At 43.0% G+C, this 19599-nt stretch overlaps 1 protein-coding gene and 1 pseudogene across 2 annotated transcripts in view; both read left to right on the forward strand.

Annotated features, from left to right (window-relative positions):
- The first annotated feature begins 3155 nt into the window (after positions 1–3155).
- Positions 3156–19599, forward strand: part of FGF2 (fibroblast growth factor 2) — a 56710-nt gene continuing 40266 nt past the window's right edge. Inside the window, exon 1 of the mRNA XM_081246229.1 lies at positions 3156–3871. Within this exon, the coding sequence (XP_081102355.1) occupies positions 3694–3871 (178 nt within the window). The 5' untranslated portion in view covers positions 3156–3693. The remainder of the gene's footprint in view (positions 3872–19599) is intronic.
- LOC308607268 (succinate dehydrogenase cytochrome b560 subunit, mitochondrial-like) lies at positions 17294–17954 on the forward strand (annotated as a pseudogene). The gene has a single exon. The product of its transcript is annotated as a succinate dehydrogenase cytochrome b560 subunit, mitochondrial-like (transcript).

The raw sequence follows: 19599 nt of genomic DNA on the forward strand, positions 1-19599 counted from the left end.
ATGTCAGAGTTTATTTTTTGACTCTCAATTCTATTGCATTGATTTATATGTCTATCCTTAATCCTGTATCACACTGTCCTATACATTGTAGCTTTGTAGAAAGTTTTGAAATCAAGTCTTCCAACTCTGTTCTTCTTGTTCAAGACTGTTTTGGCTATTCTCAGTCCTTCACCTGTCCATATCATTTTCATAGTTGGCTTGTCAATTTCTTCAGAAAAGGAAGTTGGAGTTTTGACAGAGAATGCATTGAAGCTGTAGATCAATTTGAGTATTACCATCTTAACAATATTGTCTTTCAATCCGTGAATACAGATGTCTTCCCATTTATTTACATCTTATTTAATTTCTTCCAAATAATGTTTTGTAGTTTTTGGTATACAAGTCTTGAACTTCTTTGGTTAAATTTATTCCTAAATATTTTATTTATTTTGATGCTATTGTAAATGGAATTGTTTCCTTAATTTCATTTTTGGATTGTTCTTTACTAGTGTTAAGAAATACAACTGATTTTAATGTACTGATCTTGTATCCTGCAACCTTGCTGAAGTCATTTATTAGCTCAGATAGTTGTGTGTGTGTCTGTGTTTGTGTGTGTGTATTCTTTAGGGTTTTCTATATATAAGATTTTGTACTCTGCAAATACAGATAGATTTACTTCTTCCTTGGCAAACTGGATCCTTTTATTTCATTTCTTGCCTAATTACTCCATTATAAGAACCCACCCTTATGACTTCATTTAACCTTAATTACCTACTTAAAAGGCCCCATCTCCAAATACAGTCACACTGAAGGTTAGAACTTCAACACAGGAATCTGGCGGGGGGGGACAGAATTCATTCCATGACAGTTATCTACAACTTACAAGACTTGTAAAGTTGCTCAAAGACAAAGGTACAGAGACCCCACAGAATCAGATAACCTAGACAATGCCTAATTTTCCATTGAAGATATATAGTAATCATTTTTGTCCACATAAAAGTCTTTCAGATTTTTTCCCTGCAATTAAAAGTATTTGCTATTCTTATACGTTTATTTGTCCAAATGAATTTTACAATATTGTTAGATTGTTTTAAAATGGTGCTAAAATTTTAAACTAATATTGTTTAAAATTTTTAAATATGGTTAGGGGTATTTGACGTTGTTATTTTACTGTATGTTTCCATCCAGGAATGCTTAAAATTTTTTTAAGTTCTCATTAAGTCTTTGTACTTTTCATCATTTAGATTCTGAACAATTCTTATTAATTCCAAAGTAATTTACCTTGGTGTTGTAAGGGAAATTCCTCTTTCCTTTATGGTTCCTAAATAGTTATCACTGAAAACTAATGGTTTTTAAAAATAATGAGTTTTGTATCCATCATCTTATAGAATTCTCCTATTTGTTCTAGTTATTTTTCAAAATTATCTTTATTTTAATATTCATCCTTATAGTTGGGTAAATTGAGAATGTAAGTTGAGTGCTCATGGTTTAGCTGAGAGCAAATTGATTGCATCTAAGAATATTTTGTCTGTCTCTCTGTGTGTTTACAGGTGTGTGTTGAGAAGAGTCTGGGTAGGAACATGAGACAACTTTCTTAATGAAGTCTTCTTGGAATTAACACTATTTGTCTTGGAGACCTAGATTCCCAGAGCTGGCTTATCCATTTCATGTGACATCTCCTCCTCTGGTTTTGGAAGCAACTAAGAAACAAGCAGTTATTGTACATGGGATGCAGTTCCACAGGACCTGTGGTCTATTAGCATACAGATTACTTAACTGCTTGTAGCTGTTCGCCAAATTTCTGGATGCTACTGTTCAAAAATATTTTGACTTAGCTTTTATCCCTTTGCTCTTGGAATACTCAGGTTTGTGTGACACGGAGTTCAAGGCTTATTCAAATCTAACTCGATTTCAAAGTTAAGTGGCAACCTGATGCATGCTGCAGTAGCTTTAAGCATTCCCTAGGATACCCACAGAGATCATCTGGAAGGGAGCTGTTTGTCTTAACAGACTTTCAAAGCAGATAAAACCTGTCCATTTTGGAGAGAGATGTCAGAGAACATACATCAGCCCGGAGAAGAGTATTCGTGGTTTTAAAGCTCCAAAGAATTGATTCATACGTCCTAGAAATGCATCTAGAGTTAAACACCTCTTGGAAACTTATGAACAAGTGTACTGATGGATAATCTTTTGAGACCAAATATGTTCTTAAATAGAGGAATTTCTGTATTCTCACAGCTTCCAAGAAGCTTTCCCTAACCCCTGCCTACCCTCAAGCTGAGTTACCCCTTATCTGAAATCTCACGACACTTTATTTTTACACTGCTATGGCCTTGACACTTTCTGCTGGTATTTGTGTTGTTCGTGCTCCCCATGTATCAGCCTCACTGTGCCAGAAGATTGGGTATCTCCCACTGCACTTACTGAAATGCTTTGCAAAAGGTAGGTGCTCAGTATATGAAGTTCTGTGGATGGAAATTTTGATAATCTGTAGTACCTGTTATATTCTACTGAAAATTAGCAAAGTGCAATTAACTTCAATTTTGTAGTTTGGGATTTTCAGTAAACTACCCTCCCTCCAAGTAATGCCTAACAGTTTAGCTAGAATAAGACATTAACATACTTCTATCACGATGAGGACTTGAGGCCCATCTTCATCTTTCCACGTTTGTCTAATTCAAGTTAGTCAGACTAGTAAAAGGAAAACCTTTTCCTCTTAGCAACCAAACCCGCTCCCCTTCTCTGGCCTCTCTCTTCGCTTATGTTGGAGAACTACTTCAGCCTCTGCGTTCAGTGTTAACAGTTTGTGCTTGTGCGTAAACCTCGTCTTTTGGTGATGAGAGATGTTCAAAACCTATTCTGACACAGAACCCTCCCTCGCTTCCGATTCCTCTGCTTCTTGGGGGTGGAAATAGTTTCTCCGCTTTGAAACGCTGGCAGGGAAAAAGAATGGGGGAGAAAATTGCATTTAAACTTTGAAAAGTTGGATCACGGCTGGTTGCACAGCAAAAGCTCCGCAGTGTGGAGAAAGTCTGAATGTGATTTGGGTTACGCGGGGTTGGGCTGGGCGCCTTCTGGGGAACGGGCGGGGTCGAGCCCCCGTAGCGGCGGAGGCCCGGGCCGTGGCCTCCCGCCGCATCCCCGCACCTCCCCCGCCCCCCGGCTGCGTTCGGGCTCCCCCCGCCGCGCCGGGCACGGAGGTCGCGCGCTTGCGTGTTGCGGCCAGAGCGCCCGACCCGGAGACCGGCCCCAGAAAACGCCGAGCGAGTAGGGGGCGGCGCGCAGGAAGGGAGGAGGACCAGGGGCCTGCGGGGTTGGTGGGCGTTCGCGGGTGGAGACTTAGAAGATGTGACGCCGCGGCCCTGCTGCTGCCAGACCAGCGGACGCTGTGCCCGCGGTTGCAAAAGGATCCCTAGCGCTGCAGCTTCGGGAGGCGGCCCTCCCGAGAGCGGCGGCCGCGAGACACCCAGCCCTCACCCCCAGCTCCCGGGTCGCTCGGCTCCCCGCGCCCTAGGGCCGGCGGAGAGGGAAGCGCGGAACAGCTTGAGGCTGGGGGCCCGCGGGCGCGGCCGCGTGACGCGCGGAGGGAGGCTGGGGGGCCGGGGCCGGGGCCGGGGCCGCGCCCCGGAGCGCGTCCGAGGCCGGGGCCGGGGCGCGGCGACTCCCCGCGCGGCTCCAGGGACTCGGGGACCCCGGCCGGGCGCTGGCAGGGCCATGGCAGCCGGGAGCATCACCACGCTGCCCGCCCTGCCGGAGGACGGCGGCAGCGGTGCCTTCCCGCCCGGCCACTTCAAGGACCCCAAGCGGCTGTACTGCAAAAACGGGGGCTTCTTCCTGCGCATCCACCCCGACGGCCGAGTGGACGGGGTCCGCGAGAAGAGCGACCCTCACGGTGAGTGCTGGCCGGCTCTTCCTCCCCCGCGCCCTCTCCATCCCCTGCCGTTCTCTCCCCCGCCCCTGCCTTCCAGCCTCCGCGCTCCTTCCTTCTCTTCACTCTGACCCCAGTGGGGCTTGTGGTGTCTCCCCGCGCGGCCCTCGGCGGTTTCGGGTTCACCACTCTACCCCTCCTGCCCCGAGCTGCGGTGGCGGGTAGACGCTCGCCCAGGCTTTGGAGTGTGTCGGTTTCCACTGGTAAACCAGTCCCCCGGGCCCGGAGCCGCAGGGCGCCCGGGCCTTGCCGGCGACTCTCTGGGCGCAGACAACCTGTCGCGTCGGGGATGCCCGGCGGCCGAGCAGAGGTGGGTGGCTCACGGAGGTGCCGCCGGCGCCCCCAGCCTTAAGTTCCGACCCCTCTCTGTGGGATGCGCGCAGTCCCCGGGACAAAGCCAGGAGGGACCGCAGCCGAATTAAACGTTCCTTATTGGAAAGATACCTTTCCAGAGTCGTGCCCTTAAATTCCAGTTCGGTAGGATCCAAGGCAGCACACTGCTGTCACCCAACCATTTCTATTTTTTTCCCCGAATTTCGGAAAACTAAAAAAGCAGAAAATATGGACTGTATTAATAAAGTGCTATAGACCTTTGTTGCAGTAGTGAAAAGAACTGCAAAAACTTTAATCTTCCGCTTGCAGTTATTAGCTATGGGACCTTAAGCGACCCTTAACCCTTGAGCCCGTTTCCTCATCCCGAAACGGGGGATAATCAACTTTGCATCAGGCTTGAGGATCAAATGAGGATTTACATAAAGTGCACAGAGGACTCAGTTTACTAGTATGCAGTTTCGTTTTCTGTAAAAATAAAATAAAATAAAATAAAATCTATCTGTGGTTATAGAAAGAAGATTGGCCTGTCATTAGTTCTCAAACTTTAGGGGTGCATTAGAATCACCTGGAGGGTTTGTTATAACAAATGGCTGAACCATCTCCTAGAGTTTCAGATTGCTTAGGTCTGGAGTGGGGCCTGATTTGCATTTCTAACAAGTTCCCAGGTGATGCTGACCAGGGAGCACACTTTGAGAACCCACTGGTCTAGAGAAAAGATGGAGAAAAAGGTGTAAAATGGGCTGATAAAAATACTGATGAATTGGAAGTGAGAGAAAGAGATCAGATACATTTTAACTGTCATCCTGTAAGTGTAGGTAAAACATCTCTTTTGAAAGCTGTTTGTTCTGCCATTCCTTCCTTTATGGGTTTCAGGTGGAAAACCTGATCCTCTTTTTGCCTGAGAAAAGACCCGCAGGAGTCCGTCTTTACCTTATGATGCTAATGGTGTGTGCTTCACTTTGGAATGCGGGAGTAGGAAGTGGAGAGAGCTCTGCAGCCAAGGCTCCATTGACAAATTCGGGAATGGGAAATGTGCTTTCATAAGAATTGAGTCTTTATTGGTTCCAAAATAGCAGCAAGCAAAAGATGCAGGTCTGTAATTTTTTTCAGGCCTGCCATAATTAAAAAATGTTCTCATGTACTATCCAGTGAATCTGAAAAGATGCTTGTAGTCCAATCTATCGGTAGCGCTCTTTCTCTATTTTGGTAACTTAAATGGATTTCACAAAATTATCTTTGTGTTTGGAGTTTGTTCTGCAGTTGTCTGCCAGGCTAGCCCAGCTGGTTAGGGCAAGGTGCACATATGTCCCAATTAGTTTTGCTGTTTTCTAGTAGCACAAAAAGGAGCATGTTCTTTGACTAGAAGACAGAAGAACTCTCCCCCAGATTGGGTTCATATTGAGGCTTCCCCTAGTACTGTTTTCTTTTTTTCCAGACATTTTATTCGTTACAGTTTTTTTCTTTGACACTCTCGATACCCTATTTCCTTTAGAACAAAACTGTATAGGGGCTAGCGAGTGAGGGTAATTCTGAATTGCATACCTCATTACCACTCTTGTAAAAACAACCGTTAACTTTTTATTCCCAATTTTGGGCTGGGCTGTCATTTTTGTAATCTGATTTTAACTCAGTGGTACTCAAATGGGATTGATACTGCCTGCCCCCTTCCACCTCCAGGTAACATCTAGCAATGCCTGGAGACATTTTTCATTGTCACGCCTGGAAGGGTGCTATTGGCATTTAATAAGTAGAGGCCAGGGATGATGCCACAGTGCACAAGTTACCTCCCTAATCCCTCAGCAAAAAATTTTCTGACCCTAAATGTTAAAAGTGCTAAGGTTGAGAAACCCTACCAACTTGATAACTAGCTGAAGACAAAATGTTTAAAAGTGAAGAGTAGAATATTCATCCAGATCTGTGGAGACACTGATTTTTTAAAATCACCTTGTACCAGGTGATAGCCTGACAAGAATGTAAACCTAAAAATGATAAATTTAGGCCACTTTTGTATAGCCCAACCTGGACATAAGTTTAAGTACAGTGTTTTTTTCTGGCATGTCAAAGGCGTACTGATAGTTGACCAAACCAGGAGGAGACTGATGGGAAATATATAAGAAAAAAAATGACATAACAATATCCTCTGAATTACATTCCCTCCATTCCCCTGAATGAGCAAAACTGATCAGGAAACATGGAGAAATCAGTTAACCGTTGCTACAACTTCCCTCCAAATTAAGGCCCAGATATCTAGACCTATTTGAAACGTTGGAAAACCCAAGGCCCCATTCCTCAAACTGTTTTGCCCAATGGACCCTAAAATCTGTCATTGGAAATTTATTCTTTTGGCGTTAACACTTTCCGGACGTTTCTAAAATGCAAGTACAGTCTGCTCTCCGTATCCGAGGGTTCCCCATCTGAGGAGATGAGGGTCAACAGTACTACGCCACGTTCCTCGAGGGACTTGAGGCTCTACGGTTGTTGGTACCTGCGGGGGATCCTGGAACCGGCCCCCCACGGATACCGAGGGAGGAGGGTCTCTCTGGAAGGAAGAGTTCAGCAGCGTTCGGATTTTACCGTTTAGCGTTGATTAAATTGCACGTGCAGTTTCTTCCCCAAAACCTGACCAGGAGGACTGGAGGTGGCGGAGCTGGGGGGCGGGGAGCTGTGAAGGCTGTGGCATGAATGTGGGGCGCTGCTTAGGGGCGGGAGCCGTAGCTCAGGTTCTGGAGAGGACACGGGGCGGGGCGGACGGCGGCAGAAAGGAAGGGATCAGACGCCTGGATGCCTGTGTTTCCAGCTTCTCAGTGTTGCTGAAGATCACCTGTGCTTCTCACTTGGGTTCTCTCTTGAATTGCTTTCGCACTTTTCTTAAAATCCTGGAATAACCTGTGTTTGACACGAGAGTCTTGCTAAAAGCAAGATAAAAACAAGGACGGAGCCTGTGCTGCCCCCCGCGTGCGCGGTGCACACCCACCACCTTCCCTTCGGCGTCCTGGATGTTTTTACAGGCCTCTTCCAAATGCCCATGGGAATGGGTAACGTTAAGTGTATGCGCTAAAGTAGTGAACCACGTGAAAACATTCAGAAGAGAGAACATTTTATCCCAAGCAGCACGTACAACATGTGGTGGAGTATAGTAAGGGCAAAGTATGCTGCTTGTGTGCATTTTAACATCAAATTTATTCCAGATGCTCTTATTTTGGAAAAAATGAAGGTAGTGAGAAGTGCTGGATCGACCCTTGGGCCTCTCCCAGGAGGGCTTCTCCCAGGAGGTGACTGCCTGCTTGCCCCACTTCTCGGCTTCCAGGCTCCAGAGGACACTGAGCCTTGAAAAGACTCGGGGACCCGTTCACTCCCATGTGGAGAAGGGATGGGATCCCGGTCTGTGTGACTCCCGTGCCCTGTACCATGGCACATATTCCATGCAACCCCTCATCGTTAAAAACATGAACTTGCGAAATTCAAAGGGAGGCTTCAGACCTTTTATTTCACAGATTTTTAAGATATTCGGGGGGGGCCGTTTTTTGTTGTTGTTTGTTTTTTAAAGGAAGTTTGTATAGTGTAGTAATGATCTGGCTAGATTCTGTGAGTGGATTATTCTCTGTTCATGATTTACGCACTTTGAGAAAATGCTGGCACCTTAAGGTAGGAACCATGACTTCTCCATATAAATAAACATCATAAAAGATTTGTATCTTTTACTCTGGGAATTCTCACTAAATGTCAGCTGCTGATGAGAACATTCTGTGTGGACCATCCCGTGGAATAACTCCTCCTGGACCACATGATGTATAAAAGCACGGTCGAGGTTTATAGTTCTCTTGGTGCAGTTAACACATACGTTTAGACACTTGGTCAGTCTTTTAATGAAGATGATTATATGTAACAAAATTATATTTTGAAAATATTTTGGAATCTTAAAAGCTGGCTATTAGCATTTTTAAGGGTAATCTATAAAAAGGTGAATCATTTCTCAGGATAATTAGTTTAAAGCTCTCATTATGAATCCTGTTTTCTTTAAAAAGCACCTGAGATTTTTACCATGTACTGTGTGATATAAAATCCTCAGGTATGCTGTGCATTGTTTGTTCATTCTTTCTTTTTTTTTTTTTTTTTTTTTTGGCGGTACGCGGGCCTCTCACTGTTGTGGCCTCTCCCGTTGCGGAGCACAGGCTCCGGACGCGCAGGCTCAGTGGCCATGGCTCACGGGCCCAGCCGCTCCGCGGCACGTGGGATCTTCCCGGACCGGGGCACGAACCCGTGTCCCCTGCATCTGCAGGCGGACTCTCAACCACTGCGCCACCAGGGAAGCCCCGTTCATTCTTTCTTTTGTGGCCAACACCCTAGAATCCTGTACGCTCTTCTACTTCATCTCCTTTTCTCTGTTTAACTCTGGATTCTGCACCTGGTATTCTTCTTAAATCATTCTGGGCCCTAGCAGTCTTCCAGTTCAATCACATGGACTTATCCAATTTGTCACCCTACTTCTGACACTTGACACCATTGTCTGCCTCTGTCTTGCCGAGAATTCCTTGGCTTCTGTTACACCACATCAACCTGGTTTCCTCTCACCCATCCGACTGTCTTTTCCTCTGGTTTCTCCTTCTTTTGGTCTTTTGCTATAATATTCCCCAAGGCTCTGTTTTGGCCCTCTCCCCGTCTTTCTGTGTACTCATGGTCCTTCAGCAGATCAATTATAGTCTTTGTCTCTGATTTCCCATCTCTGTGTTAGTACCGTGTTTCTCACTGCCCGACAGACAGATGCACTGCCACAGCCTCAACTCAGCCCACGTAAAACAGACCATAACACAGTTTTCTCCAACTAGCACCCTTCCTACCGAATTTGTTTGTAGTGAAATTATCCTTCTAGTCTCCAAAGCTAGAAGCCTTGGAGTCTTCCCTACCTCAGTGACTTTTCTTTGCCTTGTCTCTTGGTTTCCCTTGTCCTTTATTTACCTACAACCATACCCTCCCCGACTTTCCCTCTCAAATAGGACCTACCTGCTCAGTCTTATTTCCCACTCTCTGCCATCCGCACTCCCCTGATGCTGCCAGTGCTCTGTGCTTTCATTGTAGTCTCTAATCTGACAGACCCATCACTATTACAATGATGGGCTTTTCCACTTGTGATCCTTGTTTTTGGAAAATCCTTCTTTTCCTTATCAATTCTTCTCTCACACCCTCCTCCCACTCCCACCTTTCTCTGGAAAGATCTTTTATGAGTCAGCTCAGTAGTCTTCTCCTTTGTGAAACTTTCCCCTGCCTTCCCAGGGAGAATTAATTGTTTCTATCTCTGCATTTCCCATAGTACTTGGTACATATTCTTCTATGGACTTCATGATTTTTGTTGTAATTGTTTATGTGTTTGTCTCCTGCACTGGGGCTGTGAGCTCTGTCCTCTCTGTGTCCCCTCAAAGAATGTGTGTTAAGTTCAACATGTACCCAACAAATTAGCCAAGTCTTCTAACTTCCTTTCTGATCGTCTTCTCACATCCTTCTTCTCTTAGCCTTTAATTGGCCGTTAATCCTCTTACCTTACCCCAGTCCTAGGCATGCGTCAGGCCCCATTTCTTTCATACTGCCCTGTACCTGTCTTTCCTCTCCTGCACGCTATCTAAAAATTCTCTCTAATAGCTTGATATGTTTTAACTTCACATCCCTCAGTTTTACTGGAAATTTCTAGTTGGCAAGGATTTTTAAAAATTCAAATGACATTACCTAGCAGTCCTTTATTCTATTCTGAGGTCTGAGACTGCATTTACTCACCCCAGGATCCCCTTGACTCCACTGCTCAGTGAATGACCAGGCTGAGGCCCATTGAAGAGGTTCAGTCTGTATTGTTGAATGAACTAGAACTTTAAATAAACAAGCATATGTACTTCAGCATGAGGCGTGTAAAATGGATAAACTGAATGTAGCATCACTGTAGTTCCTTCTGCAGCGACACCTTTCACGTTATTTGAAGGAAGCAATAGAGGTAAAACACAATCATTTGTTAGGATTAATTTTTATTGTGGAAGATTTTCTTTCAGCTATTGAATAACATAACATTTCTAGCCAATTCCAGAACTAGTTATAACCCTCTAATTAAAAAAATACAGATCTGAGAATTCATACTTGAATCATATACTTTAATCCTTAAATCTCTCTCTCTCAGGTCTAAAACCTGTGAATCATTTTATAAATTAGGATTAAGAACTGTCTGGTACCATTGTTAGTATCTGCTTTGGTTGTGAGGAAATGACACAAATAGTTTCATCCTAATATTCATTCAGATTTATGAGCCAGTATTCATCACAACAATCATAAAACTCTTAGAAGGATAGAAACAGTATGACAAAGTGAGTCATAGTCTTTGTGATGTGATGTCTGCAAGGGTGGGTGGGAGAGATTGCTGAATGACCAGTCTCGTTCTACTGCTTTCTGAGCTGAATCATTTTATAAAGAGAAAACAATTCATAGGTTTACAGATCGTCATAACATAAATAGGAAATGGAAGAGAGTAACAGAGTCAAATAATACCTCCTTTTAAAAAGTTACTTTTTGAAATATAACACTTGATGAACAGTGTTTGTTTTGAATTAGAAATGAAATTATTTACTGCCTAATAACATATATTTTAATTTAACACCTGCTATATGTCTTCTTTATATATTTTCATTTTTTCTATTAATTATGTTTCTTCTCCCATCTTTTTATTAAAAAAAATTTTTTTTATTCTCTCATGTCATTTGACCTTTCCCTTAGCTATTTCTACCTTTGGCTTATTTGACAAGTGTGTGTGCGTGTTTATGTAGGGGCAGGTGTCATTATTCACTGGTTGGATGACTACTTGAATTGGATGGGGACTCGAGAAGAAGGTCCCTTTCATCTTGGAAATTCTGATTCTGGGATGGTATAATCTTGGATTTTGCATGGTTGGTCCTCTTTTGTTACTTTTTATCTTACTAGAATCAGAAATTTGGAGAGCCTCTCTCTGAGTCAAATTTAATCTTTAATCTTTAAATGTAAGATTGATTAATCTTATCTCCTTATCTTCTTTGAGGCAAAACATTTGTCAAAACAATTATGTGAAAAGAGAAATTCTATTTTGAGTGTGTTTCTTAGTTTTAGAAGTAGTTCTTATATACTTATATTTATACATTACTCTAAATGCAGCAGTTTAGTAATGGGAATATAATGCAAGTAAAATTGGGAAGCCAATCTTGCTGACTGGTTTAGTAGAGCACAGTAGTATATGAAGAAGGCATATACAACAAGTGTTAGATTAAAAAATAATGAATTACAGCAACACCTTCAGCTGTGACCAGGTGGGGAAAGTGAGACACAGACTGTTTTGGAGGGGGGGTATTAAAGCATGAGGGATTGATGGGATGTGTCCAGCCTTAGCCAGACACCTAGGGAGATTACCATAATGACTAGGCAAAGTCCCTGTGCCTTCATAGGGGAAGGGTCAGTTGTTTGACCTTCACCTCTGTATTCCTTGGACCTTGTTACTTTCTGAGTGTTTTTTCAATGAATGAATGAAATTCTTGAGGACATGCTCTATGTCAGCTTTATGAACAATATGTTTAATCTTATTACAATCTTCTGAAACAAGTATCATTTTCATTTTACAGATAAGGTTAGGGTTTTTGCTGTTGGCTTTTCAAAACATGATCTCTTTGTTTGCGACAAGAAGTAATTAATTGTGCCTTCCATACTTCTTAGTGTTTAGAATACAGTTCATGGCCAGAATTCCAGATGGATGGTGTAGCAGAAATTTGAACAGAATTAGTGATTTTAAAAAATTATTTAAACTCTTCCCAGAGCCTTTACCATGTCTAGCAAAGTTAGCCTCTGTCATCTTTTCTCCCACCCCTTGCTTTATTGCGTTCTTTTTTGTTTAGAAAGTATTTCTGTCATGATTTATTATGAAACAGCTCTTTAATATTTAGGGGTTGTTTTCTGAAGCACTCAAAGATTTTGAAATGGCTTATTTAATTTAAAAAGTAAAATAGAAAGAGTAGGAAGTAATTAAGGATAAATACTGTATAAGAATGGAATGAAACTCAAAAATGGGGTCTGGACGATTAAGATGCAGAATAAGCTAAAGCATGCAGAAAATGCAAAGAGAATAACTAAAAGGATGTTTAAAAATTACAGTTAGGCCCTTTCAAGGAGATTCAAGATAGGCTCACTCTTTAAGGACATGTGGTGTAAGATTAAAAAAGCAACCAAGGGCTTCCCTGGTGGCGCAGTGGTTGAGAGTCTGCCTGCTGATGTAGGGGACACGGGTTCGTGCCCCGGTCCAGGAAGATCCCACATGCCGCGGAGCGGCTGGGCCCGTGAGCCATGGCCGCTGAGCCGGCGTGTCCGGAGCCTCGGAGGCCACAACAGTGAGAGGCCCGAGTACCGCAAAAAAAAAAAAAGCAACCAAAAGAAAAAAAGCAGATGTACTTGGACCTATTTTATTTTAATCTTCTTCACCAAGTGAGATTTTCAATCAACCAATAACTGTTTGGATGTCTAGTATGTGAGGAAGTAAAGACCAAGATAAGACAAAAAGATACAAAGAAAGTGCTTAGCCAGACACATCTAGAAATGTGTCTAAAATGAAAAATGAAACTCCTCTTTCCTTGGAATCACTTGCCTCCCTTTTTTGACTCCCCTGTATTTGAAAATATAAAATATATTAAAAAAATTTCTTGTCAACCTTACCCATCTCTTGGAGTAAATTTCTACTCTTCATTTTCCTCAATCCTCACATCCCTTTCTCAGGCCCTGTGCATTTCGGTTCTGCAGTGTCTTTTACACTCACGCTGGCCTCTGCATTGTTGCCACAGCTGCTCTAGTTCTGTCCCTGACTGTTGCCAATGGCTTCTAGCTTTTCCCATCTGTGTAAGTTTGCTAGGGCTGCCATAACAAAATACCATGGACTGAGTGGCTCAAACAACAGAACTTAATTTTCCCGTAGTTCTGAAGCCTAGAAGTCCAAGATTAAAGTGTCTGCAGGTTTGGTCTTTCTGAGGCTTCTTCTTGGCTCACAGACAGCTGCCTTCTTGCTGCCCTTTCACGTGGTCATCTCTCTTTGCACACATACAGACCTCCTCTTCTTGGTTCAGATTTGGTTAGGGCCCACCCTAATCGACTCATTTTAATTTAATCACCTCTTCAGAGGCCCTATCTCCAAATAGTCATTTTCTGAGTTACGGAGGCCTAGGGCTTCAACATATAAGTTTGGGGCAGCGAGGCAGTAGGAGATACAATTCAGCCCATAACACATCTAATCAACTGGCTATTGTTCTGCGGCAGAGTAATCTTTCCAGAGAGCAGCTCTGATCTTGTTATTCCTCTCCTCAGAAAAACATGGACTCGAAACAGTCCAGTCCCCTGGTGCACACATCACTTACAGATGTGGGGCACTGTTAAAAGTCTGTGAGAATGATAGAGAATAGGAAAGTTACCAGCAGATGAGTGGTTGCCTTATATATCAAAAAGTGGGATAAAGCTATTTTCCGGAAACTCTATATAGGCAGTAAGCTTGATGTAGTTCCTTGAAAAAAAAAAATTCCAAGAGTCTTGAGAATACTGAGAAAAGAAAATAACACAGAAAGTAGTAAATAGGGTAATATATAATGGGAGAGTAGTAACATACATAGGCTTGATATGTTCATTTCAGTGGAATATCAGACCAAACTTCTCATAATAACCTTCTACAAAAGAAATACATTTTCTTTGGGAGAGAGTTTAGAGTTTTTCATGTTTGGGTTTCTAAGGCCAGGCTAAGGACTGTATCACTTTTAATGAACTGGAAATATGCTCTCCCTCTAAAAGGTAAAATATTGAAGATAAATTGGTGATATGAATTTATTATCATAATCTAAAAGTATACCTAATAGACAGCTGACTCTGTTTTCTAACTACCACCCAAAAGTGAAGCTTTAGATTCTTATTCTAATTCAGGGTTATAATTTTTGCTAGACCTTCCACCCAACTTATAACGGCAGTGTAGCTCACATCCCCATACAGCAGGAGAATTCATTTAGTGATTTACACGTATGTTTTGCAGCTCAACTAATTTTTCTTGGAACGCATTGCAGGAAGTTACATTACTCAAAAAGTAGACAGTCTTTGAGTGTTTTAATGAGATTAGGGGGAAAAAAAACCAGTTGGGATATCTATTTGGTTATACCTATGTTGAATATTTTCCAGACTTAAATTATTTTTGGCCGTGCTTAATGATGTAGGACTGTAGAGCTTTTGTGTTGTAGAATTCTGGAGACTCTTGGCCTTGCCCATGGTATCACCTCCAGAAGTGATTGGGTGTTCCTTGTAGGCACCTCTGTTTTTCTAGAAGGAGCCTAATGCTCACCATGGCTGACAGTTAAAGCACATGGTTCTTTACAATTCAGCCCATAGGCCAGAGAGCAGCACTTTTTTAAGGTCCCGCTGTGGGAAATAATATCTATGGAGGCCTGACTCAAGGATCTGTAGTACATCTTTCCTCTGGGTTGTGGATTTTAACTTGGGTGGTCCATGGACAAGCTTCAGGTTTCCATAATCTCCTGAAAATAGATGCAAAATATTATGTCAGGGTGTTGTTTCTAAGGAGAAGATACATAGCATTTTATCAAGTTCTCAAAAAGTTGTCCATGGTCCAAAATATGTTAAGGATACTACCACTAATAACTAAGGTATATCTTCTAATTAACCTGACCATCAGCGAGGGAGCCAATTTGAATGTGTTGGTGTGAGACTGTGGTTTATGGTAAACGATTTTCAAGAGTAACATCTCTCTGAAACTGGTGTCTGTGTTAATTCTAAGAAATGTGTAAAGCTGCTGTTTATCTCATTACATAGTGTCCCCTCTGAGGACTCCTGAGAGAAATTTCTCTGTGGTAACCATGTCAGGACTAGTTATGCTTCTCCTTAGTGACCAGTTTGTTCTAACCTTTTGGAATTCTGGGAGACTTGTTATGGCTACTGGCTTCTAGAAAGCTGAATATGTGGTGTGCTTCTAGCAAGTATAGTAATCTCAGTCCTGGCTTCACCAATTTTTAACTCTTATTTTCTACTTACCTTATTAAAAAGCCATTTTTAAAGTTTTTGTTTGTTTTTGGTCTTGGTATATTGTCAATATCTTTGTAACTCATCTTAAATATTAAGTTGTACCCCAATAAAAATAATATATTTTTTGATTTGCCGTTTTAACCACAAAATTTCTACTATATCGTCATATATAGCATTGGGTGCTGGGGATTAAAAGTCAGATAATGTAGGCACCTACCACCTGAAACTAACACAATATTTTAAGTCAATTAAAATCAAATTAAAAATATTTTAATTCAATTAAAAAAATGTAGGCCTCTGCCCCTTAAGGTGTATATTGTCCGACAGGACAAGAAAGAGATGTAAGTCAGAAAAAAAAAAAAAGAGATGTAAGTCAGTAAGGACACTGAAATGTTATGGGGGAAGAGTGAGATCGTACTAAGGAGGACAGTGATTCTACGGGGAAGTCAGAAAGGGCTTCAAATGGGAGGGACTGCTGGCCTGGGTGTTGGGAGGCAACTAGATGTTTGCCTGACAGCTGACTCTGTTATCTGATTGCCACCAAAAAGTGATGCTTTAGGTCCTTATTCTAACCAGAGTTAACAGTTTTTGCTAGATCCTCTCTACCACTTTTAACAGCAGTATAGCTAACATTCCCATACGGCAGCAGAATTCATTTGGTTATTTATATATGTTTTGCAACTCAACTAATTTTTCTTGGAAGGCACATAAGGGCATGAAGGCCAAGGAAGCAGCTCCAGGTTTGGTATGCTTTGGGAACTGCAAACATTTTGGCACGGCTAGAGTGTAGGGTTATAGTAAGAGGTAAGGCCAGCCACGTAGGAAGGGCCAGGATTCTTTTTTTTTTTTTTAAATTGAAGTATAGTTGATTTACAAAGGTGTGTTAGTTTCTGGTGTACAGCAAATGATTCAGTTGTACATACACATATATCTATTTCTTTTTGGATTCTTTTCCCTTATAGTTTATTACAAAATATTGGGTATCATTCCCTGTGCTGTATATCTTTGTTGTTTATCCACTCTTTTTTTTTTGCTGTATGCGGGCTTCTCAGTGTTGTGGCCTCTCCCGCCGCGGAGCACAGGCTCTGGACGCGCAGGCCCAGCGGCTATGGCCCACGGGCCCAGCTGCTCCGCGGCACGCGGGATCCCCCCGGACCGGGGCACAAACCCGCGTCCCCCGCATCGGCAGGCGGACTCCCAACCACTGCGCCACCAGGGAAGCCCTATCCACTTTTTACATAAGAGTTTGCATCTGTTAGTCCCAAACTCTCAGTCCAACCTTCCCTCTCTCCCCCTCCCCCTTGACAACCACAAGTCTGATCTTTATGTCTGTGAGTCTGTTTTTGTTTCATAGATAAGTTCATTTGTGTCATATTTTAGATTCCACATATGAATGATATCATATGGTATTTGTCTTTCTGACTTTGCTTAGTATGATGATCTCTGGCTCCATTCATGCAGCTGCAAATGGCATTATTTCATTTTTTTATGGCTGAGTAGTATTCCATTTTATATGCATACCACATCTTCTTTATCCATTCATCTGTTGATGGACATTTAGGTTGTTTCCATGTCTTGGCTATTGTAAATAGTGCTGCTATGAACACAGGGGTGCATGTATCTTTTCAAATTACAGTTTTGTCCTGATACATGGAAGGGCCTGGATTGTGATGGGCTTTGTAAGCCATGCTAACAATTTGGTCTTTATCCTCAAGGCAGTGGGGAGTCAGTGAAAGAGTTTAGTCATGAGAATAAGAATATCAGGTTTGGGCTTTTGTAAAATCACTCAGGCAGGTGTGTGGGATGGATTGAAGGGTGTAAGGCTGGGAGTAGGGGGGAGAGTTAGGAAATTTATTGTGGTAGTCCAGTTGAGAAACGTAGATCTCTTACATCATTGCCTGGCACATCATAAGTGAGGTACATACATTAGAAGAGAAGGGTCTCCATTTTGTCAAGAGAAAAAAGGAAATTATTGTACTTCTGTCCAGGCCAGAACCCAAGATGGCTGTGCCCTTGTTGAGACATATTGGCCGTCATTGCCTCTGTGCCAACCTTGGTCCTCAGCTCTGTATCAGAAATGCTGTTCCTTTGGAAACCACAGCCAAAGAAGAGATGGAGAGGTTCTGGAATAACAACAGTGGTTCAGAGCACCCTTTGTCTCCCCATATTGCTCTCTGTAGCTAGTCTCTTCCCATGGTGATGTCCATTTGCCACCACGGCACTGGTATTGCCTTGAGTGCAGGGGTCTCTCTTTTTGCTTGTCGGCCCTTTTGATCCCTGGGAGCTTTGAGTCTCATTTGGAACTTGTGAAGTCCCTGTATTTGGGGCCAGTACTGATCCACACAGCCAAATTTGCACTCATCTTCCTTCTCATGTGTCACACCTGGAATGGGATCTGACTCCTGATGTGGGATCAAGAAAGGGCCTGACAGTCCCCCAGCTATACCGGTCTGGAGTGCTTGTCTTGGTTCTTACCGTGTTGTCCTCTGTAGGGCTGGCAGCCCTGTGAAGAGCCGAAGTCGCCAGCATCTTCTTCCTCAAATTATTACGTTGACCCGTCTTCCCGCTTGTCACTCTTATCTCCAGCCAGGGCAAAGTTCTCCTGATTCGTTTAGACCCTTTTGTGCTTGCAGATCCCCTTGGGGCTCAGCAGTAGAGGACCTTTTAGAACCAGAGGAGTGGAAAAGGGTCCAGTTTTCCCCTTATTTATTTCTGAAGGTGGAATGACTGCAATAACTCCCTTTTCCTGACGGTAGCTTGTAGCCTACTCTGGGCCTGGGAGCGCTCAGTCTTTCTTCATATTAGGCCTTGCTTAGTGCTGAGGGTCAGCTTTCGGCTCCTTCTTCCTGAGACAGTGGAAACAATGCCAGCTCTGTGGCCTCTGCCCTGGGGACTGGGAGTGGGGCTTTGGGTCCCACTGCCTGTGGGTTGCTGGCTTAAAGGACAATTCTGTTCATTGGTCAGAGCCCAGGGTCTTTAGCACCAACACAGTGTGACTGAAAGAAGAGAGGGGTGGTGGAGGGGAATTAGCCTGTCCCGGCTAGAGGCAGTAAAGAGAGTGAGTTGGCTCTTGGAGCAGGTGCTTTGGGGAGAAGATATACAGCTTTTGATGCAAGAGGAAGATCCAGAAAATTATCATTGAGCCTATTAACGGTTATTTCTTTTCCTTGCATTTACAGAAAAACCAAGCCTCTTATTGTCATGTTTTCTAAGCCAAATTTATGTGACAGCTTTTTCTGAAACTGAATTAAAAAGATCATTTTGTCTTTGGAAACAAAAAGGAAATTATTAGAATAACACAAAAAAATTACGCCATTTATAAAAATGCACACACACAAAAGAACTATATACTTATGGAGTAAATAGGTAGGCTAAGAGCTGAAAAGGATGTATACCAAACTGCTAACTCGTGCTTATAACTTTGGAGAGGGTGCTAGGATTGAGAGAGAAGAAATGAAGGGGAATCTTTACTTCTTTATCTATGTATATGGAAAATTTTAACAATTACATATCCACATATTATTATTATTATTATTATTATTTTTTTGCGGTACGCGGGCCTCTCACTGTTGTGGCCTCTCCCGCTGCGGAGCACAGGCTCTGGACGCACAGGCTCAGCGGCCATGGCTCACAGGCCCAGCCACTCCGCGGCATGTGGGATCTTCCTGGACCAGGGCACGAACCCGTGTCCCCTGCATCGGCAGGCGGACTCTCAACCACTGCGCCACCAGGGAAGCCCTCCACATATTATTTATATAAAGATTTCTGAGAAGGATGAATGGGAGTGAGGGAGCAGAGACAGATGGTGGATACTATTCTCTGGGGTGTGTGAATATGAAGGGACAGAGAGAGATGAGATGATAACCAAGAGGCTTCTGTCTTGGGAGGGTGGAGCCATGGGTGGGGTCTTTGACCATCGGTCATACAGATGGACGCAGCACCCTAGCTGACTGATTGTTGGTGAGCAGTGCCCAGGCCTATGCCTGCCCCCTAGGAGGAACCCACTTCTCACTCCTTCATCCATTCTTTGGCTTATTTCCTCTTAAGCCCCACTCAGATGCATGGCCTTGGTCGTTATCAGCAAAACTGCTTTACTTTGCTTTGGGAAATGGTGCTTAATTAGTACTAATTATTTCTAATTCACTGTACATTCTAAGTCAAAGCATACCAAAAATCTAAATCTAAAAGTATTCTGCATAATTTCGTTTACTTTTTTAAGGTGAATCATAACCGTGTTCTTTTGGAAAGTCCTATACTGGTGCAACAGTGGGCTGGAAGAGACATGAAGGGACTGGATCAGATCACAG

Source organism: Mesoplodon bidens, assembly GCF_964165515.1.
Source record: "Mesoplodon bidens genome assembly, chromosome: 1".
NCBI lineage: Eukaryota > Metazoa > Chordata > Mammalia > Artiodactyla > Ziphiidae > Mesoplodon > Mesoplodon bidens.